The sequence below is a fragment of the Cydia amplana genome, chromosome 9 (assembly GCF_948474715.1).
Source record: "Cydia amplana chromosome 9, ilCydAmpl1.1, whole genome shotgun sequence".
NCBI classification, from domain to species: domain Eukaryota; kingdom Metazoa; phylum Arthropoda; class Insecta; order Lepidoptera; family Tortricidae; genus Cydia; species Cydia amplana.
In genome coordinates, this window is record NC_086077.1 from 9,886,768 (window position 1) to 9,913,440 (window position 26,673).

At 38.2% G+C, this 26,673-nt stretch overlaps 1 protein-coding gene across 1 annotated transcript; it reads left to right on the forward strand.

Moving 5' to 3' along the window:
• The first annotated feature begins 1,648 nt into the window (after positions 1 to 1,648).
• Positions 1,649 to 23,483, forward strand: LOC134651090 (testis-expressed protein 2). The gene is made up of 21 exons (XM_063506082.1): positions 1,649 to 1,831; positions 2,198 to 2,653; positions 2,734 to 2,840; positions 3,873 to 4,011; positions 4,633 to 5,153; positions 5,479 to 5,566; positions 5,832 to 5,985; positions 7,486 to 7,686; positions 8,475 to 8,545; positions 8,882 to 9,063; positions 10,223 to 10,341; positions 11,031 to 11,196; positions 12,378 to 12,476; positions 12,970 to 13,077; positions 14,688 to 14,846; positions 16,441 to 16,630; positions 18,826 to 18,926; positions 19,455 to 19,573; positions 21,097 to 21,184; positions 21,536 to 21,675; positions 23,268 to 23,483. Exons 1-21 carry the CDS (start codon positions 1,813 to 1,815, stop codon positions 23,461 to 23,463), a joined length of 3,423 nt encoding a protein of 1,140 aa, XP_063362152.1. The 5' UTR covers positions 1,649 to 1,812; the 3' UTR covers positions 23,464 to 23,483.
• The last annotated feature ends 3,190 nt before the right edge of the window (positions 23,484 to 26,673 follow it).

The window sequence follows — 26,673 nt, forward strand, 5'->3', positions numbered from 1 at the left end:
TATCATACCATGGGTATATTCAGTGTTGACTAAAACCCCCTCAACTCTACATTAAAGATATTTAATATGATTTCATTACCTTTTTACAGATAATAAACTACAGTGACAATTGTAATCACATATTAAACAAGTACCATATGTTTCAGTCAATTTTGTAAAATAAATCTATTAGAACTATCTTTGGCTCTTTAAAGACCAAAAGTTTAATTTAATCACCACCACCACTTAACTATTTTTACTTTGCTTAAGCATGGTGTTTTTTCATGAGCATATTATAATTATTTGCTAGAGCTACAGCAATAAAAGTAACAAAAGGTACTTAATCACAAAAATACCACATGTTTCTAGTAGTGAATGTATTAATTTTTCTATGTATGTAATAACTCTGTACAATATTTTTATATTAATGATATTGGAGTTTTAATTTAAAAGAAATCTATCAAAACTAACTCTGACTTTAGCTCTCCAAAAAATAAGAGTTTAGTAGTTTATTTTAGTTAAATTTAATTACCTTGTTCTATTATAAACTCAACATTAAGTTTTATAACTTTGCTTAAGAACTTTCATTAGCATGGTATTTTTATAAGATCTCATTAGCATGGCCAGAGCTACAAAATTAAATTATTCGAAAACTACACGAGTAATAAAGGGCATTAAAACTTACCAGTTAGATCGGCTTCCTGTGGGAGGCTCGGTACACCACTTTCGATCTCTTCTTGAGAGAACAAAGTGGGATAGCCACCGAGTTGTATCCGGTTCTTGCGTGTGATGAATCTACGTTCAAAGTGTTTATGGCATACAAACACTTTACGTAGTTCCTGGATACTCAGGTTAAAAAGCCGATCACTTTTAATGCACTGCAACCACTTTTGGAGTCCTATCTCCGATGCAGGAAACTGGTGCAATTTAACGTCCTGTCGTATACTTGCACAGTTATCAACACAGCACTTGCGCGACATATTAATAGTTATTAAACATAACTACTGTCCCACAATTATTACTGATTTAACTTGAGAGGATAAGCTCGGATATAAATCAACGATACTTCACTCGACCAAGGCTAAAACAGTAATGTTGTAATGGCGTCAACATGTATTCAAAAACTAGCGGCAAGCATAAAATTGACAGGTGGGGTGGGGAGGCTTGGGGGCAAGGGGAGCGGAAGAAATGTCAAATGTGATTCTAACAGATCTAACGCCACAGATAACTAAGGCTAGAATTTGATGTTTGAAGATTATAGCCCGTGGAATGAACTGTGAGTGAACAAATGGTTATTCGACAAAAGTTAGTCCTCGTGCACATGATTGGAGTTCATACGATTTATAGTCTGGCAAACACAACTTGTCAGTCAGTAAGATAAGAACCAGGAAAATAATACTGATCCCTTTCTTGTGGGTGCTAGTGCTAGTATCGGAAAAAGACAGCATGATTCTCTCGATTTATGTTTGAAATGAGACAGTCCTGGGCCAAACCAAAATAATTTTCGAATTTAATTTAGCCTTTTAATTTAATATGGTAACTTGTCGAATATATATTCATGACTTTATTTGAATGGAGGATTTGGAATAGACACGATTGACTTGACACGAACTCATCAAAAACAAGCTGATTTGATTTGACGTTTTGTTTGTCTCGCGTCAAGTCGTCACGTCATGAACAGAAACAATTTTTCAATAAGCGAGTGATAAAAATTGTGTTAAAGAAATTTCACGGACTTTGTATTATATAAATTACCTAAGATGTGCCCACTATGAACTGAAATGAGTCCCTTTGCTAGTACGAAGTGAATGTGGTGCTGAATTATCTTTAAATATGGAACTGTCGGGTTCGGGTATGTGTTAAAATGTATTCAAATTTAAGTATAATTCAATAGTTTAGTTTGCATTCAGTCTGGTAGACAAGACTCGGCCTATTTATATTCTTGCGCAACAGTTATTCCCCGTACCGGTGTTTATCAGTAAACACTGACCATTTTTTGTTTCTTTGACAACGAGAGCGATAACAAACTCCGTGCGCTACGCACTTGAGAGTTAGTTTTGTGTTATTATTAAGTTTGTGACGTTAACTCCTGCGTGTAATAAATTGTAGTGTAACTGCAATAGTTTAGTCACTAATTGCACATGTGTATGTATACATTACTATATTGTGTGCCTTTGTGTGTGTAGTGTGCGTAAAAATAATGAACAATTTATTTCAGGGAAATCCCCAAACGCCTCGTTGTCCTTTAGATACAATGCTAACAATGAGGAACTGGAAGAGTTATACCACATGTGTGATGATGATCCCCCTACACCCCAAAATGACCCTCCAAGTAGTCAGAACGAAACCGCGAGTCCGAAAAAAGCGGATAAAAGCTCATCTATACTAGACAAATATTTCAAATCAATGAGAACTGAAAAACCGTCAGATAAAGAAAATGATGATCCAAAATCTGAGCCCAAACCTGCAGAGGACACTAAACCAGCAGTTCCTCCCAAAGAAGTAACATCATCTCCTATGAAAGAGTATTTAAACCGTTTAGGCAAGAGGACTACTACTTCGGAAGGCTCCATTGATGCTAAGGAAAGCTCCAATGAAACGTGGAAGATCTTCCATGACTTTAAGTTCAAAATAGCACAAGCCGTTGAGGATATTAAAACTCGTTCTGTAGAAGGTAAGGATTGTGGTATCTTATTTGTACAATAATAAATTGTGGGTCTTGTGTTGTCTAATCAGTGTATAATCTATTCATAGAAACAAAAGAAAAATCAGTGCCAAGAGAGAATTCTACGTCAGATTCAGAAGAAAACTCTGCCATCAAAGACTCTGATCAACAAAGCATTGGAGATACTGACAACCAGGTAAGTCTAGTCATCTAGTGCTAAAGTTTACTAATTTTTATATTTATTTAGGAACGATTATTTACATTATCCTTACAACCATAATATTAGCTTTATAACTTTAAATCTTAATATTTTTTTCGAATTAGATCTTGAATTTTATTATCATGCTGCGAAAAGTTTAGTTTTGGTTTAATCCCGTTCCATTTTTGAGATCTATATGAACTTGAAGATTTAACAAATTAAATTTGTCAGCTGTAATCATCCAATCCTAAGGAACACATAATAACCATGACACTTTAAATAAATTATATTGCTGCAGCAATTACTGACTGACAAGAAATGTGATACTTCGCATTATTACATGCTCTTGAGATAACCTCTTGTAACTTAAGAAGTCTATTATGATTGAGTAAAGATGTACCTATTAGGGTTTTCCTCATAAGACTATAGGGTTTTACTCACCACAATGATTTATACATAGGGCTGGCACTTGCATTTTTCTTAAAATTTCCAGGTTTTCCAGCTTGCGTCTGTATTAGTTTCAATTTAAATTGAATGTACTAACTAAAATAATTTTAGTGGACATACAGTACATTTTAGACCACACTAATAAGCTTGCTATGATGAAATCTTATTACCCTGTGAACACTACGCCTATTATCATGCGCGGCGCGTCATCGTGAACCTTGTTGCAATGCATGAAGGTTGATATTGGACAGTAGCCGCGCGCATCAATTGATGGTTTTGATGGCCGTCTAAGTATTAATATTTTATTTTACCATTTTAACTTTGCCTACCTATATTTTGCTAGGTTAAGCTAGGTTTTGTCGTGAGGCATGAAAGGCCAAAATGTTTCATACAGCCACAGTTGAAAATTTGTATTCAAAAGAATATTTATACCAGGTTTTTAGTTACTCAAATTGACGAAATAATGAAGACTGGGCTATCTGTCTGTATCTGTAGCTAGAATAAAAATCCACAAAATTATGTCTTCTTATGTGAAAATTTCCACTTCTTATGTTTATGACACTCACCATATGTTCCCATCAGGTATCATCTCTTCACAGTAGCATTCAGAATCTGTCGGAAATCACGCAGCCGGTCACGGCCAAGCCTACCGACCGTGAGTCGAGTCTTCCTTTAGAAAAAAATAATTCCGAATCCAGTGAGGATACACATAAGAACTTAGGTAAGTGCTGCCTGGTCACATTTGGGAAAATATAAACATTATAAATTCCTTTTATTCAAACGAGCCTGCAAAATGTTCAACAAAACTTAAGGTTTTGAAAGTTCTATTTCAACCCTCAACCCACCACAGCATATAAAAATTGTTGTCGACCGCTATTTTATAGTTTATAAATTATTTATCAACTGATTCTGAAAATAAGGAAAATATATTCGTAAAAAATATAACGTTTCCTGTCGCGCAGCCAAGCCATATTTGGAAACTTTATCCTTAATCCTAATAATAATAAAATAATAATTTGATCCTATATACGTCCCACTGCTGGGCACAGGCCTCCTCTCATGTGCGAGAGGGCTTGGGCTATAGTCCCCACGCTAGCCCAATGTGGATTGGGGACTTCACATACACCTTTGAATTTCTTCGCAGATGTATGCAGGTTTCCTCACGATGTTTTCCTTCGCCGAAAAGCTAGTGGTAAATATCAAATGATATTTTGTACATAAGTTCCGAAAACTCATTGGTACGAGCCAGGATTTGAACCCGCGACCTCCGGATTGAAGTCGGACGTCATATCCACTTGGCCACCACCGCTGTCCTATCATATAATAACCAATTTATTTCTAGCCAGTGAATCAGAAAACGGTACGGGAGATTTACTAGACGACAGCAGTATGTTAGAAGTGGAGTCTGGTGTTGAAGCCCTGGAGGACACCAACATCGACGCGCTCGGAGATGTCAACCTGTACAAGGACTCTGGGGACAAGGACCCTCCCGTCCTGAACATCCTCCCATGTACCGTACAGAGGTCAATCACCCCCACAAATTTCGGATCCCCACCAAGCAAAAATAATATAACAACAGAAACTCCTAGGCACTACTTCTTTAATTTCACAATGTATATTCTTACTTTTTTACTAATTGTTAACTACCTTCTATTCCCTAACTCCCACGCCTGGAATGGGTTCCTGCTCGGCGTATGGACGTTTACGTTTGCAAGCAATTTGAAGCAATGGTTTCTAGCCACTTATTTTAGCACTGACAAGGAGCCTAGAGCGAGCTTTTTTCAGTTTAAGCGCAGCAGTGCTGTACCGTACACGTACAGTATTCCTAATGTTAAGGAGCATAGGCCAATAAAGAAACATGAGGTATGTATCAGTTAAATGTGTAGTTCTTGGAAAAGGGATCAAGCGGCAGTTTTACGCCTTTATTAACGATACTGATGCATTAACACATTTAGTGCCGAAAACCCGACTACCGGGTATTTTATCATTTAGTTCCCAGGCCGGACGACCCTATAGTCGGGATCGTGGTACTACACCTTTAGGTATATGAAGAAATTTGTGTGGCCTGGCGCGGATGTCTTGTTTGGTTGCGTGGCAATGAATGTGTTAAGGTCCCTTTTTCTTGAAATTAGCACAAAGTATTTGTAGATAAAAGTTATTGATTTCTAAACCATGTTGTGATTTCCAGGGGTGGATAAACCATTATAGGTTTCATGAGTATGATGCTTACACGTATCACATCAACAAAACAACAACCGCATTTATGAAATTAGAAGGTAAATGTACAATCTAAACATACATATAAATGCAGCCATGCACTCCCATTAACTTGATTGATTTTTTTTTTTAATTATTATATAAAACCTCCGTAAGTATACAGACACACAAAGTACTATCCTTATTCTCTAGTGTGTAGATATATCTATAATTATTATTTTGGCCGCATCGTCGGCTAATTTTAAATACTAACTTTATCTTTACAGACATTTATATCTCATGATAATTAGCAGTGAACGACCTTTTATTTACTTTTTGTTTTAGGCTGCAATTTAAGGATATCTTACACAAAGACGAAAATAGCGAAAAGAGCGCTGTGGGACGAAAAAATAGATAAAGTTGTTTTCTACCAGCATAGATTGTATAATTTAACTGGAGCTAAAGTATTCCTGTTGCCAAATGGACTTGTCAGCAAAAGGTATGGAAAACATTTTATCATTGTTTCCCTTTGTTACTTTTTGTATCTAGATTTTGCAACATTGCGTAAGGGGATATACATATAGGTATGCCTTGATGCACTCATAATTTTGACTTTGCCGTAATCGCGTAAAAAAATTAAACATAAAAATACATCGTCAGCATCACATACAAACGCTTCATAAGTTATAGGTTAAGTTAAGATCTCTTGATCACCTTGAAACAGTAGTCGTAATAGTCATACGACGACGCAGAAAGTGCGTCAATGTATAACAATAACTTGTGCATTAGTAGGTATACCTAAGTTATTGCTAGCAATGCATATTTCAATTTAATGTGACAACTTAATTATTTAGTAGGTAGACAGCGTAATTAGGTAAAAAGAGTGCACATATTTGCATAAAAAAAACTGTCGTGTTATCAAAAAGTATTAGTATTTATTTCATGAGGTAGTCCTTGGCATTGAAAGATTTTAATTGAATATGCCATTAATGTTTTAAATGTAGGAAAATGACCGTAAATTGGAATTAGATTAAACGTGCAAATACGACTATCATCATCATATTAGCCGGAATTCGTTCACTGCTGGACATAAGACTTCTCCTGAATAATCCTGATGGTTCTGATCTCCACAAAGTGTGCGCTATCCTTAGTTCCTCACCCAAACGGTTAGCCTAGAATTGAATTGCTTTGTGGCCACCTTTATTTCCTTTCATCGAAAACCAGTCTAGTATTTGTCTATTACCCTAATTTCGAACAAATAAAATAATCAATACAATTACGCCTAGTGAGGTCATTAAACAAAGCACTAAATCTCACGATAAGCCGGACGGTGTTACATTGCCCGAATAGTTAGCCAAGCTAACCTTCGTTCGCGTCGCTCGACCGGCAACTGGGTCAGCATTTAAACAGTCATATATACGTAGTCTATCTTCTAACAAAGCCGCGCGGAAGAAACAAATGACGATCCTCGCACACTACAGTCGCCATCAGATATATTGGAGCAGCCAAGATGCTCAAAAATATCTGAACTTGCACTTTAGCATAGAGGCTCTGTTCAGATATTTGTGAACACCTCGGCTGATCTGATATATCTGATGGAGACTGTACAACGACGACTGTGCGTATCTTTGTGTACCTATATTTGGAAGTTGAATGTTTTTTTTTATGTTTGGAGATACTGTCATTGTATCTATGTATACTGTGCTTCGATGGCATCGCTGGACCGTCAATTGGGTTAATAACCTCTTCCGTAACACTGCACGAATTATTTTAGTTTTTATTTCGAATGACTAACTAATCTACTATTCTGACGCATGCGTTAGGTACCGTAATATGTGTAACGATGTTTGGAATTTCACGGTCACGAAAATTTATATATTGCCTAAGTGATTTCGTGTTTATTTACCTTAATGAACAGATTAATATGACATGATTTAAATATCGCACATAATATTAAGCATATATGTAGGTATTAAATAAGTGTATTAATTAATTTCAGACAATGGAGCAAAAAATATCCAATATGTATCATACTAAATGAAAATGAGACTATACAAGTACTCGAGAAGGAAAATCTGCCTGACAAAAAACCTGGCGAAGCGCCAGAGAGTAAGAAGAAAGAACAAGAGTCAGAAACCACCGAAACTAATACCAGCCCGGAAAAGAAAAAGAGATTTGTATGGAGAAAAAAAGAAAAAAGGCAAGTTTATTTATGTAGTGTATAAACTTATCGACGTAGAATCATTGACGTACCTATATCTCAGGACGGGCCTTACGTGCACTAAAAATGCTACTAGGTTCAGCGGTGTCACTTACGAATTCGAGCCAATCGTGCAATTTAACGCAACCAGTTGCGACCAATCGCGCGCGAGATGCGAATTCATCAACCAATCGCGTTGTAGCGGTGTCACACCGCTGCACTGGCCCCATTCATGCCCAATTTTTATTGCCCGTAAGGCCAGTCCTGAGATATACGTCAATGCGTAGAATCGGATTACACAGATTACGCTTGATAGGTATTTCAAAGTTTATTCGGTACCTGCTGACACCGGGTCACGTAGTCGGTTCGAATCAAAACAAATAGGCGCACCCACATCTAGCGAAGGCGCCGCCACGCCACGCTAGTTTGCTGAAGATTGCACTTTTTATGCCAGCTTTACATGAGTTGCGCAAATCAAGCACTAATTTTTTTTTTTTTAATAGTCTAGGCGTACCTCAAAGCAAGCGAACATGCGCGCACCACCATACGGTCCGGGTCCGGTCCGGGCATAGAGCCTTTTGTATGGTGACACCATAATGTTCAAGACACTAAACTGCTTTGGCTGAATGATTTTTTTTCCACGTTCGTACAATATTAAAATAAATAAATACAATACAACTGTAACCAAGGCGTAACGATAAAATGTCGCTAATACTCTTAGCAACGATCACACATTTAGTTTCCTAGATATGTTTTTTAATTTTTCATATATACAATTGTATTTTTAGCCTTTCACAAGATGGTGAGACGCCTGGGAGAGAAGGTCTACGACATCGGCTCGTCAGAAAAATGCATCGAGGTATGGCGTACCAGATTAATAATTATCCCTCCTAGTTAAAACTATAACCGTAATGTAAATTATTATCAAGATCACATAACGTTTTAAATATTTAACTATTAAAAAGTGTTAAGTCCCAAAGACCTGATTGCAATGGGTGCCACATTTCTCAGTCGATCTAAAGCTGTTTTATGTCTGTAGCGGACGTAGCGGTTTAAGGCCCATTTAAAAATAAAAAGGAACTTGGACTTAGGCTTTTCTAAATCTAATTTCCGATCCTATTTTCTCATACCTTAGAATAATTTAATTTTCTATTTTAATACTACACTCTCATTCACTAGTTTTTCATTGCCACAGACAAAAAACCGGATAACGTGTCCACCACCACAGAGCCAGACAGCCAAACGGAAAAGACTTTACAAGAGGAACTGAACGACGAGGACCTGACTAGTGCGCCCGCCAACGGCAAAGACGAAGTCCTCGACGAAGATTTGGACGAGACCGAGATCTCCCGACTGAAGGAGTTTTTGGACGAAACTGTAAGTCACTCAATTCAACTTATCTATTCCTTGCTTTGTGTGTACAATAGTAGTTTATGCAACAGTGATATAATAAGGGTTCTTAAAATTCAAGGGTCGAAGTTACAAAACGAGACGTAGTCGAGTTTTGTAAAAAAAGACCCGAGAATTTTAAGAACCAATTATGAGCTGTTGCATACATTACTTTTTCTATGACAGCTGCAGCAAAAAAAAAAAAAAAAAAAAAAAAAAAAAAAAAAAAAAAAAAAAAAAAAAAAAAAAAAGAGTTATTATTAAAAAAAAGAGTTATTATTTAAAAAAAATTGAGTTATTATTTAAAAAAAAAAAGAGTTATTATTGTAAATGAAAACATACCTCTTTCAATCAAGATGATCGGAACTTGTATCTTTAAAAAAAATAAAGCAGTTGTATTATACTCATAAGATGACTGCTAGCAGTCATCTTATGAGCCTATAGACAAAGCATTCAAATGACATTGCTTTAGATATCACTGTCAGTCATTTAATTGACACATTTAAGTGCTGGAGTAGAAAAAAGGTCTTATGTACTCGTAGAAATCTTTATATCTGAGGGTATTGTAATACATCTAAGAGCTAAGAACTAAAGTACCTATACACAATAACATTGAATAAGTCTACGTCACTTGGTTAGTTGGGACGTCACTCACAACTAGTCTGTCAGTTAAATTATGACGTGCAATTGAAACTGCGGTAAGTTAAAGGAAAAATCCCGGAAACTGGATATTTCATTTCCAAACAAAAATATGAGAAACGTCCTATTTTTTCCCATTTGAATTATTTCGTGTTTTAGAATTCATCCGTCGGGACCTCAGTAAGCGTACGTACTCGTTATAACTTCATTCACTTTTTCTAGGCAGTTAGGTATAGGTGGTATGTGTGGGTCAAAAGACTTAAAAGTATCAAATTGTACTCATATATTGCTACACTTCAGGTTTTTTTATTTTATTTAATCGTATGGCATTACATTATAAGAGATACAGAGAAATCATAAATCTAACTCCAGAGAATTAATCCACTTGATAGCTTCGTCGTTCAGTTTTATCAGGTTTTCCGGGGGGCCTCGGTTATCGAGTAGATGGGATACACTTCAGGTATTGCTTACTTTTGACTTTTGAGTAACTATTGCCATGTTGGTTTAGGAGCCAGAGACTGTAGAGGGCGCTGCGGAGGGGGAGTGGAGCCTGCACGTGAAGCACTCCAAAGACAAGCACTCGCGGCTGTTCCTGTTCGCGAGGACAGGTCGCGACAAGCTCGAGTGGTGGGTATTTTGAAGTGAAAACTTCTTTAGCGGCGCTGTGCACTTTTTGAGGTGGGGAAAAAATGTTAAACTCGAGACAGATCACGTGACCCTAAGACGTAAGATGTCATTGAGTTTTCACTTCTGTCGGCACTCCCGGAGTGCAACCCGTTGTTTTTTTTTTTTTACTTTACTAACATCCTCGTACCGTACTAGATAAGGAGCGTTATTTCGTCTAGTTATCGTATTATTTTCTTATCTATGGAACATTTTACTAATATTTTTTAACGTTATTTAGTCTATTTGTCATATTTTTTTCTCATCTATGGAACGTTTTTCTAATAATTTTTGAGTTTAATTGAATAATGAGAAACTATCAGTTAAAGGGTGCAAAATAAAATTGAAAATCCAAATAATGTTGCATTATAGTTCGTTTTTTTTAGCATTATTAGAAAGAACTTGCAAGAAGGTAAGCGATCATGACATGTCTTTTAATTGAAAAACGCTTTTAAAAAATCAAAATCTATTACTTATGAAAGCAGAAGAATATAAATGATCGTACTAGATTCATAATTGTTACATATTTGCCGTAACTTATTTTAAAAATGTGTTTTTCAATTAAAAGACACATCAAGATTGTTTACCTAATTTCTAATGCTAAAAAAAACGAACTATAGTTAACTATATTTTTTTATTAACACTATCGACAGGTTCCGACGAATACACCAGGCTATAGCGGAGGCGAATCCGTCGCTCGAGTCTTCCGTCGCCGAGGACAAGAGTACGAGCGATCTCGCGCCCGACACCAAGGAAGGCATAGAGATGGCCGTCTACAAAGTTTCTGAGAAAGACGCTGTCTCCTTCCCGAAACCCAATGTAAGTAGGAGAATACTACTTACAGTTCTTGAAGTATACACACGGCTATAGCGAAGGCATATCCGTCGCTCGATTCTTCCGTCCCTCGATTCTTCCGTCGCCGAAGATAAGAGTTCCAGCGACACCGAGGGCATAGATAAGGACTCCGTCTTTTTCCCGAACCCCAATGTAAGTAACAGCTAACAGTTCGAAGCTGTATACGGCTATAGCAAGGATGAGTCCGTAGGCCAAGTCTTCCGTCACCGAGTTCGAAACCGTCCTCTGTTTGACAGAGACAACACTAGTTTTAAACTAGAGATGCAACGGATAGTTGTTTGGCCGGATACCGGATACCGGATATCCGGCCTAGACACTGGCCGAATATCCGGTATCCGGCCGCCGGATATTCGGCCGGCGGAACTTTATCTATATTCTGAGTTTTGCAGGTGCGCGTCGTGCAGGTTTCGACCTGTTTCGTAGTGAACGTTCGCGCGGACACATTTCTAGGATCGTAACGAGTTTTATCACTTTTATGGCTCCTCTACACGATGGGCCAGCACCGGCCACTTCAAGGGACGCAGCCATGTGGTAGAATGAGATAGCAATATCACTTGCTCCCTCTAACGCATAAATGCGTCCCTTGGAGTGGCCGGCGCTGGCCCATCGTGTAGAGGAGCCATTAAAAGAATAAACTGATTCGATTATGACCGTGACTGTTTTTTAGATTCCATTTTTTACCCCAAAATGTGTTAATTTTACTATCCGGTATCCGGCCGGATAGTAGGTCACTATCCGGTATCCGGCCGGATACTAAAATAACGGCCGGATACCGGATAGTAACCGGATATCCGGTGCATCTCTATTTTAAACCCAAATTACTAACGCTAGTCATTATAAGCCAAGCAAACCTAACCTAACTTAACTTTTACAGCACCTAATACTTGCTTCCCGGTTTTTAACAAATACTTTAAACATATACTGTTTATATACCTGTGAGTTCCTGTAATTGGCTTCCTGTTTTTAATCTTGTTGTCTATTGTAAGTTTTGAAGCTGTTGGTTCTCCCTAACATAAATAAATATCCATAAACTACACAGAACCTAATTCGGATGATGTGATGAATTCGGAAACGAGTTGGTAAACAAAGGACTTTAGTTATAATTTATCTGTAAGAAATGTTGTGACTGATGTGTTTTGTTTCAGAACAAAGCTAATCCAGTGCCGTCGGAAATACCTACTAACGTTACGGATTGGAGCTCGTATGAGAAAACGTTTTGGCCTTATCTAATAAAAATCATGCAGGTAAGTGATTTATTGGCTGCAATTTGCAAATATGTATTAATTCAAATTGTCTTCATCACATTGTATTTGTAAAGTAGATCTACTCTCCCTTCTCTCTCTCCCTATCTTGTTTTATCAAACAGTGCTGCCTTATGTATCTTATTGGGATGAGAGGAATGGAAATTCGATTCGGCTTCATTAAGCTAGTAATCCCCTATTTATGAAAAAAGGATCTGACTCGTGTTAGTAAATGTTTCACGCTCTCAAAACTCAGTATTTTTTAAGTCACATAGTAGCGTAACGTTTGAAAAACTATTCCCACACCAGATAGCCGAATGTCCAAATGAAATGAGAAAATGTAGTGATTTATTCTACATACTTTAAAAAAAAAGTATTTTATCTCTCCCTAACTTTCCTTCATATTTCCACGACGCTACCACTGTCTAATCTCGTAGTAATAAAGTGTCCCTTATTAGTATTTGAACTTAGACAAAAATCCCATCCAATCTCTCAGACGCACGAGGAAAGTACGAGGCAGAAGGTCGACACCGGGGTCACCTGCGATCTCGACCCCACGCCGGTAGAGGCCAAAAACAAAACCAAGAAGAAACGAAAAACCGATGTTAGTACCCAACGTATCCATATCTATCCTATTCCAATTTTTCTTTCTACCTTTGTCCTTCTTATGTACGAGTAGACATAGAAGCGAAATCGGTTAGGACCGATCTCATTTTAACAGAATAATCGAAACTCTCTTCACTCCACTTTTCTACTCGAAAGATACAGGGGATGGCCATAAGTGTCTATTTGTAGGTGTAGGCAGGCGAGTCTCACTCCGCGATTTCGTCGCTTTGCTACAGGTAGCTAAGAGTACATCCGTTCGGCCCCAATTTTGGGGAAAGCCATAAGCCGCGCGTGGCGCTGTCGCCACCTAGCGGCCATATCTGTGCTGATCGTAACAGACGCGTTTTGTTAGAGAGTGAGTCTAGATAGTAAATAAGCAATTTATCACAATAATGTGGATATTAAAATAAAATACGAAATGTTACAAAAATACAGAACCTGAAAGTTTCAAAATTTAAGTTTTTTTTTAACTTCCAAAAACGATAAAAGTAAGGATACCATTCGATTCCTTACATTTTATCCAAAAAAATATTGTATAGCAACTATATACATAAACGCAATATTTCACGGACAAAAACGCAATTTTCTTAATTTTGTCCATACTACAAGATGGGATCTCAGGGACCTTAACGTCACGTTCACTTGTCTTTTTGTAAGGAGTGTTTCGCGAGTGAAGTGCGACTGTCGAACTTTGACTATAATTTCTGACTTTTGTGTTGCTTTAATGCAATGGGTCCCATATAGACATTTGATCCTAAAAACAAACCCGATCGATTGATATCATAAATGAAAATTAGTCATGTAGCCATGGTATAATAATATACTCCGCCTGGTACTCTCTTCCGAGATTCGCAAATGACCTAACTGTCACTTGCCTACGTCATCATGCTGTTTACAGGTTCTCAAACTTTAAAATGTGGGAGAATTTTAACCAACGGTGAAAATTATTTTAACGGCATTAATTTGAAGTTATTCATGTAGAAACATAGTAAAATAAAACAAATCTATACTGCACTTTTCACTCCTACTCTTACAGTTCCGAATAGAGCAGCCAACCATTTTCGTAACAAAACATTAATTACCAAGCTTACGACGTGCAAAGTTTGGAAAACACTGCGACTGCTGACACTGAGCGAGAAGGAAATAACAATTAACACGCGTTCGACAAGGATGACGGTCAGGGACAAAATGGCGGATTGTCAAATGTGACAGCGCTATCCTGTGTTGCCAGTAGTAGTAAACAGAATTACCCGAACGTCTGAAATTTCTTTCGTGAATCGGAAGATATTGCTAACGAATAATTAAAAATGACGTGTTATTGTAAAATTGAAGATAAAATACATATAAATGAAAATTATAAAATTATAAAGAAATATTTTAACTTATTAACCATAGATATAATGTACCCATGTAACATGTTATGTTGAAAGAAAGTGGCAATGTTATTGTGACGTAGGCAAGTGACACTCTGGGAATAGAAGACCATGTTTTATTAGACCATGTCATGTAGCCTATTTGCATAGTACCTTCTTCACGATGTTACACAAGTGAGATTATCCAAATATTGAACCTTATTACCGATTACACAGTGTTTATATTCCCTTGCAGCCTAAATCAGCTCCGTCCGTGTGCGAGTGCCGAGTGCTGCCCGCCGAGGTGTCGTGGGTGAACACGGTGCTCGCGCGAGTCATGTACGACGTCATGAGGGACCCGCACATCATGATGCGGGTGCAGAATAGGATACAGAGGAAACTTAACACACTTAAAGTGAGTCATTTTGATAAAGTGAGTGATACAGTAAGCTTTACTAGATACCTGACACATCACATACAATACAACTTATTTAATAGGGAATATTTCGCGAAAGTCTGCGTAATACTGTTTATTGCAGTAATACTCCCTATTTTTGGAAAAAAGATTTAAAAAAGCTGACTGATTTTTTTTGCATATCTCCTGAATAGTATACTTTTTCTACTCCCGTACTTTTATTTGTCATTTAAAGGGTCGTGCACACATCTTTAAAACCCTATCTTAAAGTTGTCAAGACAAGTCTTTAGTCTATTCCCTAAAAAAGCATTTGTGCATACACGCAGTATCTTTTTGGCTCTTTTACAATACTTCGTGTAATGGCCACTTAAAAAATACATTGTTGCCAACCTTATAGTCATAACACACTGTCGCACCGCAACGCGACCTTGGTTCGTCGCACCCATAAGTGAGAGCGAGAAAGAAATATATCTTTCTCGCTCTCGCTTATGGGTGTGAATGTCATATCTGGCAAATAAGTGAACCATAGCATAGAGAAAAAAATACATAGAGTGCTCACTCCATACATCAGTTTTAGTACCAAAAAGACTATTAGCATCTAGCATCGAGTAGCGGAACTATCAGTACTGCTACTTGACAATAGATGTAGCACCGACGGGAAAGTCTTATCTCAACAGCACAGCTAGATGTAGACACTGAAATTAATAGTCTGAACTGATGTATGGAGTAAGCACTCTTGTCTTACTTATTTCTCTATGACCATAGACATGTTTTTTTTAATTTCATTCATTCTTTTCCCGCTCGTACCCTCCATTCTTTTCTACTTCTTGAATATTGTGAATCTTGAATATGAATACTATTGTGCCTGTCGAATGAAAACTTAACTTTTGTGTTAAAAAACAGTGTGTCTTTCAAGTTAAAATGGATGAAGACAAAAACTTAGTGTCTACGCCTGAAGAAATATCAGTAATAGCACAAGAATCACTAAAAACAGGTAGATACCGTAGGTAGAAGTCCACTAGATGACATGAAAAATATTTGTTGAATTGACAATTTTATTTCAAAGTAAGTGTTTGGTCGTAGAAAAAGTATTGTATGCAACGTTGTTTAACTGAGTCAAAAACTACTCGTGGCGTCTTTATTAACAATTTTCGGCTTCGTCTCAAATTGTTACTCACGCCACTCGCCTTTTTTGACCCCTCTTAAACAACGGTTGCATAAAATACTATTATATGTCTGGGAAACCATTCCCCTCCTGTCTGTTAAAGACTATTAGTATACGTCTCAATACGTGTAGATGTTTTCAATTTCACACGCGTTATGCTGATTGATGGTCAACGGTTGATTTTTTTTAGAAATAGAAATATATTTATGTGCGTGAAATGTGATACAACATATTAGATGTTTATATTTTTATATATATTTTCAGCACATCTCGCCGACAAAAAAAAATTCTAATTATTATTTTTTTGCTAAATTTTCACTTAAACATCTAATTAAACGTTATGGGAAAAGTCTCCAAGCGTCATCGCCTCAATCATCACCCGTTATACAGTATATCGTTCATTCTGCACCATAATGTTTCTTCCTTCAGCTACCATCGTTCATGTCGCCGCTGGTGGTGACGGAGCTGTCACTGGCGGGCGCGTGTCCGCTCGTAGAGCGTGTGAGCGGCGCGGCGTGGGACGAGCGCGGCGTGTGGCTGGACGCAGACCTGCGGTACGACGGTGGCGCCACCATCACCATCCTCACCAACATCAACCTCATGAAGCTCAAGGAGAAGAGTGAGTCATGACTATTGTTCTTGTATCAGCTACCATCGTTCATGTCGCCGCTGGTGGTGACGGAGCTGTCGCTGGCGGGCGCGTGTCCGCTCGTAGAGCGTGTGAGCGGCGCGGCGTGGGACGAGCGCGGCGTGTGGCTGGACGCAGACCTGCGGTACGACGGTGGCGCCACCATCACCATCCTCACCAACACCAACCTCATGAAGCTCAAGGAGAAGAGTGAGTAACTTGGAGGATATAATCAAACAGAGACGCCATGTCTGTAATTTTCTGTACAAAACAGTCTGCCGATTTTTGCGGGGGAGGGGAACGTCAAATGTATGCGTAACGTAAAAATAACCATGTCAGATAAACGTCAGTCCATACATTGTGTATGACCGTTGGCCGCCTATTTTCGACAGAGGGGAAAGCCTGTTAATGGCTACTCCGTTTAGTTGTATCCTCCAAGGTGAGTAATGACTATCTCCCACTCACTCGACAACCACTCAACCGAGTCCGTCAGTCTAAACTGCTGTTCACTCAACAACCAGCCAACCGAGTTTGTCAATAAAGGTCTGGCGAATGCGCTTTTAGCTCGCATGAACAATTTGCAAAAGGATCGCTTACTAAATTTCGTAGAAAGGCCATTCGCCATTGGATCATTCGCCGGTATCGGATGCAGTTTATTTTAAATCGCTTTCAAATCATCTGAAGTGAGAACCAGATTACCAGACCCTTAAAAAATCTGTCATTATTAGTGCTGGGCTTGTTTTTCGCAATGATACTAGATGTGTAGTATACTAGGGATAGACCGAAGCGAAAGCGATAGTTTTAGTTATTTAAACCGACCCTTCTGAGCTTGTCATAATAACCCTGTATATGTGTGACGTAGGCATACGATAAGTACAATAGGGAATATTACGCGAAAGTGCGTAGGGGGTGCCACTCCCAAAATAAGTCACAATCTAAGGGTCTACCGCAAACGAGAGAGTCGAAATTATGTTATCTAACCTCTCTATCACTCTTACATATTCTAGCGATAAAGAGGCAGATAGCTGAGTTTCGATTTCACGGTAGGCCCTTTGTAAACAAACCGCCTTGATATATCAATGTCATATTTGATTGTCTATGAAAACTTGTTTTTTTTTTTTTTGCATTAGAAATAAGGTAAACAATCTTGATTTATTTATTTAAACTTTATTGCACAAAATATATACAACAATGTACAAATGGCGGACTTAATGCCAAATGGCATTCTCTACCAGTCAACCATAGGGCCAAACAGAGATACCTTCAATTGGTGCAGAGAGAGAAAATATATTGAGTGAGTTAAAAAAAAAAGCAAACTATACTTATAAATTACATAAATAAATAAAATATATATAAACTACCACATATTTATAAAATACATACTATAAATATAATAATGATGGATATTATTCGAACTCTTGCTTTAGCAAATGCTTACGTAACATCCGCTTGAAAGAAAACTTACTAGTAGCTTGTCTAATATTTAGAGGGAGTGAATTCCAAAGACGGCTAGCCTGGACGGCGAAAGAATGAGTCATGAAACCAGTACGGTGAGAAGGTATGGCCAGTTTGAGAATGCGGGAGGTACGCAGCTCACATCCTGGGCGCGGAGTGTCGAACACGAATTTACTTTTGAGATATCCTGGAGCAGTAGGCTCAAACAGGATCGAAAATAGGACACAAAGGATCCGGAAGGACCTACGACGACGGATGGAAAGCCAGTTGAGCTGCCGGCGGTAAAAGGAGACATGATCGTATTTACGAAGACCAAATATAAATCTAATGCAGTTATTGAGAAGACGGTCTAGTTTATTAAGCGATTCCTGAGTGACATTAGTGGTGCACACATCCCCGTAATCTATTATTGATGAATCTATCTTGATGTGTCTTTTAATTGAATTACACATTTTAAATACGGTAAATATGTAACAGTTATGAATCTAATACGATCTTTTATAGTCTTCTGCTTTCATAAGTTATTGATTTTTAAAAAGTGTTTTTCAATTAAAAGACATGTCAAAATCGCTTACCTTCTTTCAAGTTCTTTCTAATGCTAAAAAAAAACGAACTATAGTGCTGCACTCTGGCGGCAAAACATTACAGTAATACTCCCTATTAGGTCCCTTATTTTTTACCTTCCCCTTGTTTTATTTTAAAGGGTTTACCTTTGATGTTTTTTTTTTCAGACCTAACATTGGAAGAAAAGCTCTTGCTTACAGAAGAGCACGTAGTGGAGAACGATCTTATAATTTCGGGGGCCGGAATGTTCTCCGAAAAGCAGCTACGGGTAAGTAATCTCATTCGGTTTATAGCGACTGAATACACAAAGTTTAGTTCAGTTTAACTAAAAAGTATATGTTCAATAAAAAAAACCCTCAATATTTACCTACTGGTTTATAAAACTGGTCACTTAATTAATTTTATTTCATAATGCATAAATAAGTATCTTTCTTTCCTGAGTCGAAATGAAAAGTAAAGTATTTAACTCGGGTAAAAGCGTCCATTTTACCTCCAGTATCTTCGTGCGAGTGCAAAAAATATTTAGGTAACGATGGGTTAATCAGTAAAAAATCCATACTCATACAATAAACTTCATCAATCTGCTATCCGGGCCCAACTTTTGCAGCCCAATCATCACTATTCATAAACGCTTGTCAAGTCTAACTAGCCTTTGATAATCGTTTGTCCTTAACCGTCATTTTGACATTTATGTTTGTCAGAAAGGGACGTAATTGTATAAAGGATTGCAAAGTTTTATGAATAAGGGGGTACGCACTACGCCTTGTATAACTGAAGGCCGATGTTGTGTGTGCAGAAACGCAAGCCCGCCATATTCGACAGCGAGGTGGAAGACTCGGCGGAATCTTCCAGTGACGACGAGAGCCCGCCCGTGCAGCCCGTCGACAGCAACGAGGCGATACAAACGCAGGAACTGTAAGCTATGTCTCATCCATGAATCTAGTATAACTGGATTGGGCATGAGTGGTGGGGATAACTGACAGAACGGGATAGTCTTATGTATCTTTCAGTAGGAGTAGAAACGAAAGCGCTATTATTGTTTGTCCTTGTCACAGTCTCACATCTTGTTTTATTCCCCACCGTAAATTGACCACCGTGATTGGTCGAATTCATTTGTTGCCCACCATAACAAATAAATTCGACCAATCATAGCGTCGCAATGCAACGTTATGATTGGTCGAATTTATATGTTTTGTCCCTCACGGAGGCACGCGTAGACCACTTCTATAGGATGCTGCCTTCTATGGTCTCATCGCATACCCCGGCCGGCGAGAGCAAAAATGCGTTGACAGCTTAATAGTGCGAGGACACACACTTTGGTCGATGTCGATAAAAACAACACGATGTACTGGACCACCGTTATGATATGCAGAAGTATTAATTATTGTTGTAAACAAAATTAAAACCAAGTGTTTGTATTTATTCAGTTTAAAATTGTTTTAGGGTTATTCTTAGAAACGCGTGGAGGTATCAAGTTGAAATAAATAACAAATACTAATGGCTCAGTTTAAAAAAAAATTGTGCTTAATTAAAAGTCGACTATTCTATCGACATCCATATGTCGATAGAATAGTCGATATTTAATTAAGCACTAGGAGCAGACGCATTTTTGCTCTCGCCGGCCGGGGTATGCTCATCAGATCCTTTACTACGATTCCCACCGAACGGACGGAGTCGGAGCGCATTTCACGTTTGTACGGACGCAAGCCGGTCGGCTCCTCGCGGACGCGGACGGCTCCGGACGGACTCCATCGCTTCTGGACATTGAATATGCGCTCCGGCACGGCCCGACTCTAGCCGGACGGTGGGAATCGTACATTTCTTGCGTTGGTCGCCCAGAAATTAAAAATTGCCAAGGTGGAGTTTTAAGGTTATAAATTGTATAGAGGTAACACCTATCAGCGTGCAGCGTACCACTCGTGTTTGAAAAATACTATATTTTTGCAAGAAATTCAAAATTCAAAAATTCCAAATATATTTATTTCATGAAATACAGAAGTATCAATAAAAGCAGTGCAGTGATCCCCACACTAGGCACAGCCTGTATCGTCGGAATCTTAAATCGCCTTTGAGATGTGAAAAATTGCTAGTTATACACCTCGAGACTTCAAGACTAGAAATAAGCACTAACTCACAACTCTACTTATAATATAGAACAGTCGCTTCTTGCGTAGTTAATAAGTTTTATTACTAATTCAACTAGTGTACAAGATAGGGCGCGCGGCTATAAAGGCTAGGTTCCTTTGAGCGTTGTGGTCAGGTTATCATATTTACCAACTTATTACAGCTATCATTTATCGCTAACTGTAACTTAATAATACTTACTTGACTATTTAATGTTACAATAAATTTCTTTTACGCACGAACGCTCAAAGAAGATTGACGTATCTGATAGACTTAGTTTTTATAATAAAATAATTATAATTATGTTCTTACAGTGCATCGGCGACGCCAGAGAGCGGTTCGTCGAAAAAGAAGTTCCTGAGAATGGTTGATAAGATATCTACAAATAAATACTTTCAGCAGGTTAGTACCACACTGTTGACTAGCCAATCATAACTCTTACTGCAACGAGATAAGACCTATGTGGCCTCTGGTTTTCTGTGGACATCATAAAATACCTTTAATTTAAATCCTTATTTTCTTACATGACCCTTCATATTTAAACCTTCCAATTCTTAAAAGCTGTATGATGAAATCTTCAGTAAAAGTACGCAAATCGTTAACTTTTATACTTTCCATAGGTAAACACTCCTTTTTTCCGGAACGTTTTTGACCGTCATCATAATTCAATAAATTAACTACTTTACACTAAACATGTGCTCATAAAAAATTGTACACTCCCGGGTAGGTATTAAAGTCCATATTTGCTTGCAGGTAACCGACTTCAAATACGTGAAACGAGCTATGGAGGGCCTGTCGAACACGGACATCAAGCTACAAGTGGAGATCCAAGGGTTAGAGGGGCGGCTAGCTCTGAACCTGCCGCCGCCGCCACACGACAGATTGTGGCTTGGGTACGTCTTTGTGATGGTCTTTTTAATCACCTATAGGTAGGGTACAGAAAAAATAGTCAATAGTAATGTACTAATAATAAACACTAACGGCGTTATTCATAAACGTCTGCTAAGTTAATCAGCCTTCGATCGACACGGGCTTCCGACACGTCGGAAGGGATAGGCCCAAGCGATATCTTGACATTCAAATCATTCTGCCATTTTTCGCGGGGGGGAACGTGCACACAGTCGCACTTCTCACACACTTACATAAAAAATCCAATCCGTAATGACGACACAAATACATAGAAAATGACACCCTACACAGACAAATCTTGCACACCTCGATCTGTTTTTGTGTACGGACGAATCACAGGTGTCACAACACGCACACTAACACATTTTCGTTAAAGAATTTTATTGTTTTCTGAGAGATGAGAAGTCGGATTTGTCGCTCGACCGATCCGCAATTTGTACTGGGCGAGCAAAATCGATAAATCCAGCAATTACATAAGACTAAAATATAATAATTGTGTTTAAATGTAATTAAACGTATGACGTAAAAAAATATTAAATGTGACATGTAACACCTTCTTTTTGTAAATTTGATGTCCCCGACCTCTTTTTACAACAAAAAAACCGAGCAATTAGGCATTTTTTCTGCTGCTGTGTTCACTCGCGCGACTGGACTCGGTCTAGTTAAAAATCCGAACGCAACTAGTTTTATTACCCGCGCTAGTTCAGTTGATCTTGTACCTAGGCAGAGGGGAAATAGTGCGAATGCCGCGTTGTCCCTTCCGTGTTGATCGAAGTAATCAGCTGATGATCGTCGTTTGTCCCTTTCTATGGCATAACGACAGATATGGACAAACGGCCGTTTATGACTAACGCCATAAATCAATAATTAATAGGTAGCATGTAACTTTTTAGTGTTCCGTACAAAACTTTGTTCACGGGACACTTTTTTTTCTATCAGTTTGAAACATAAAGCTTTCTGATTATTTTAACGATTAGTTAGTTGACTTACATGGTTGGTCTTATCTTATGGTTGGTTGAGTAGTTGTCGAGAACGACAGAACTTAAACTTAACTCTTTAAGCGCCATGCCTATCGTGTGCTGCGCCCCATCGTGAACCTTGTTGGAATACACGAAAGTTGATACTGGGTTGTAGCCGTAGCGTCAGATGACGTCTTTGGTGGTCAAAGGGTTAACGACCATTCGTAGAATCCGGCCACGGTAAGCTTACATCGACGTGGTACTCTTGGCAGTGACAAAGCATGGCCGTGCCACGTAAAACTTGGCAGGTGACTTAGCGAGGAAGGACCCTATAGTTCGTTTTTTTTAGCATTAGAATGAAGATAAGCGATCTTGAGATGTCTTTTAATTGAAAAACGCTTTTTAAAAACCAGTAACTATTACTTATAAAAGCAGAAGAATATAAATGATCGTATTAGATTCATAATTGTTACATATTTGCCATTATTTATTTTTAAAACGTGTTTTTCAATAAAAAGACACGTCAAGATTGTTTACCTTATTTCTAATGCTAAAAAAACGAACTATAATGGTACGTTTTTTACGCAGTTATACCAAGAAGGAATGTTATGTTCCAGTTTCCGCACGAACCCGCAGCTGGTGCTGAAGGCGCGGCCGGCGGTGGGCGCGCGCACGCTCCGCTTCGCGCACATCTCCAACTGGATCGAGCACAAGCTCAGCAAGGAGTTCGAGAAGGTGCTCGTGCTGCCCAACATGGAGGACATCGCCGTCGACGTCATGACCCCCACGCCGGCATTCGCTGAACACACTTAGGATCCCTGGTGCGTATACAACGAGTATCACGTGCAACATTGTGGCTAAAGCTTTGGATTCCTCCGAAAACGGTGCCGTCATACTACGGCCGCTATATAGCGTTGACTGACGTCACTAGAACGTTGTCTATGTAAACAAGATGGCGCGGTTTCCTAGACGGCGTTACGTTACGTTGATTGTCAACGTAACGTAAGATGACGGCCGTCATGACGGTGTCGACAGTTTCGTGAACGTTTTATTAGATAGCGGTGACGCCGTTTTGAATAAATGACACGAGATTTAAATAAATGATTCCGTACTACGATTATTTTCCTCTTCTGATGATATTTCATCCTCCAAGTAAATTATAGATGATCAAGCAAATCTTGTCAGTAGGAAAAGGTGCGAAATTCAAATTTTCTATGGGACGTTATCCCATCGCGCCTACATTTTTCAAATTTGCCGCTTTGACCTTGGTGGATGACGGTGTGTTATGACGCCGTGATACTTTCCACATGTCGCCACCGTAAAGACTGCCGTCTTTAGCGGCCGCTATATGACGGCCGTCATATGACGGCACCGTTTTCGGAGGAATCCAAAGCTTTACGTGACGACAGTACCGTTTTTAAATCAGCTTGTTATTTCTAACTTCAATCCTACAAGAAAAAATCGTACTTCCATCTCAAAGCACGCACTTACTACCCCTCTGGTGTTGCTGGTTACCATGGTCGACGGTAATCGCTTATCATCAGGCGATTGGTCTGCTCGTTTCCTATATCTTATCCTCGTGCCGCCCACCATACAAAATTATAGCCAAGGAAGTTAGAACCTTGTTGTATTTTAAATTAGGTTGAATTTCATTTTTTCGAAAATTTTACGAGGCAAATGAAATGCTACCTACTTTGTTTTTAATTATGGTTGATATTCCATCGAAACTGAATGTATATCCTAATGTACATTGGGCGGCACGAGGATAAAAAAGACACACAGCAAAGGACGTCATGTGCAGTATAAAGGGCTTCTCGGTACCTAAAGTCACGTCCAAGGTGGTCCACTTCTAAGTGTCGGTTACACTAAACCGTTAAAACATTCGCTAATATTTATTTTATGGCTCAATAGTTCACTGCCGATTTACGTTGATCAGTCCACTTTGTGGTTGGTACAACTGGCCCTAGTTAGCTCAAATCATGGAACATACTTCGGTACATATACCTTCTAATTGTCCGATATAAAGAATATATCGAGCCAGCCCCGAATTGGCACTATGCTGGTGCATTTCTAGTAACCATTTATATGTAGTTCATGTTCCCGAACACTGTCTCATATATCCGACGCCGGCAGTTAAAGGGTTAATAGCATGATATATACATTTTAGTGCCAAAAGCGCGCTTAGAGCAGAATGAATAAAGGAAGTGTGCAATGCCAAGACACATTTATTTTTTCTTATATTTACACTATTAGAATTATAAAGGTCTTAATTACAAATTAAAGAAAATATTTTTTTTACTTTATTGCTTTGAATTAAATTTCGTAGTTAGGATTTTTATATTGCGAACGATATTGAATAGTACCGCTCTGATACCATTATTTTGCCATAGCTTGGCACTGACTGATCATTTGTACAGTCACCTGCAATAATATTATGTGACTCTGAAGGCCGCAAACATATGTGACACGCTCTTATGGCTCTACAAATAAGATCGTGTCAGATATTTTTGCGGCATTCGTTGTGTAACATATTATTGCAGGCGACTGTACTATTACAGAGTTTTTAAAGTAAGATCTTTCATACCACGCGTTTTACAATCTTCCTAATATAAAATAGTTGAATTATAAACTTTTTCGTCTATGGCATTGCTGTGGGTTTTGTATTTGGTTACTCAGGTTTAGGTATGTGGTTGAGATTACGGCGCGGCGTAGGAAATAGTAGCTGAGGCCTTTAGCAAAATGTTACTTTCTTCGCTCAAATAATGAATAGAGAGTTTTTTCATATGCTGAGCAAATGTTATTGTTATCAAAATAGGTAATAATTTTATAATTGTGCATTTTATATACACTCTGTCACCTTCGGAACATATACTCGTAGTGTATGAAATGCTGATTTAGATTATGATATACATATTTTGATTATAACTTTATCCTGGGTCGTGAAAGCGAGAAATACATACCGCATAATAATGAGGGCCGAAGCTATTTAGAAGAACTTAGACCGTATCAGAAACAATATTGTACTGTTTATACTAATTTAGCACAAGCGTTAGTTATGTTGAATGCTTCGTTTTAACATAAATGAGCCTAAATAAATTATTTATTTCACCTGTGTATTTAGATTTTTATACGCTTTCTATAATACTTTAGCTGTGATGTAATTAATGCTTAGAAATGAACACAAACTCTGTACTGAAACACGATTTCCGTGATATTTGTGACATTCTCTTGCAAAAGGTTATTAACTGTTGCCAATAAGGCGTTATTGCCATCAGTATGCGTAAAAATGTACCCTTGACGATAAACATCATTTTTCTTTGAGATCGATTCATTTCTGACAATATGTATTATGCAAATATCTAAAACCAGAATGTAAATAATATTAGATATTCCGGGGGAAGTGCATTTATACCCTGATCCTAGTTTGATAAGTCAGAATCTGTTCCAGAGTATTATTTTCCTATGACTGGAGGTCTAGTGATACTTATTTAGACTTGACGGGAGCAACCGTCGTCGAGCTTCCTCGGTACTAATTATTATTCTGACAATAATCCGTTATTTGCACTCGAAATTATATAAATATTCATATATGAGAAATGTAGATAGTGCGACCCTGTCACTATCAAAATTTCCTCTATTTTTACTGGTATTTTATAGTGGATCCTATATTTTTGTAGTCGATAGGTACTATGATAAAAACCGTTGCGTTGCATGCATTTCACGTGCTTAGTCGAAAGCATTTATTAGTTTGCTTTTTCTTAAAAGTTCTAACTGGTTAGTTAAAAAAGTAATTACCTAGTCATTTCCCGTTTAATAAAATACGTACGTCGAATATTTCAACATAACAATTTTACTGTTCATTATTTGGCATCTTGTACGGCCTATGTCAATAAAAGGTCGATGCAAATAAAAAGTAACACCTTATACTTTGCAACTTACAATGAAAGTACTGGCAGTGACCAGTGGTTCATTGCATTTGCTTCGCATGGATATGTCACCGTAAAATTGTAAACACTCGTCAGT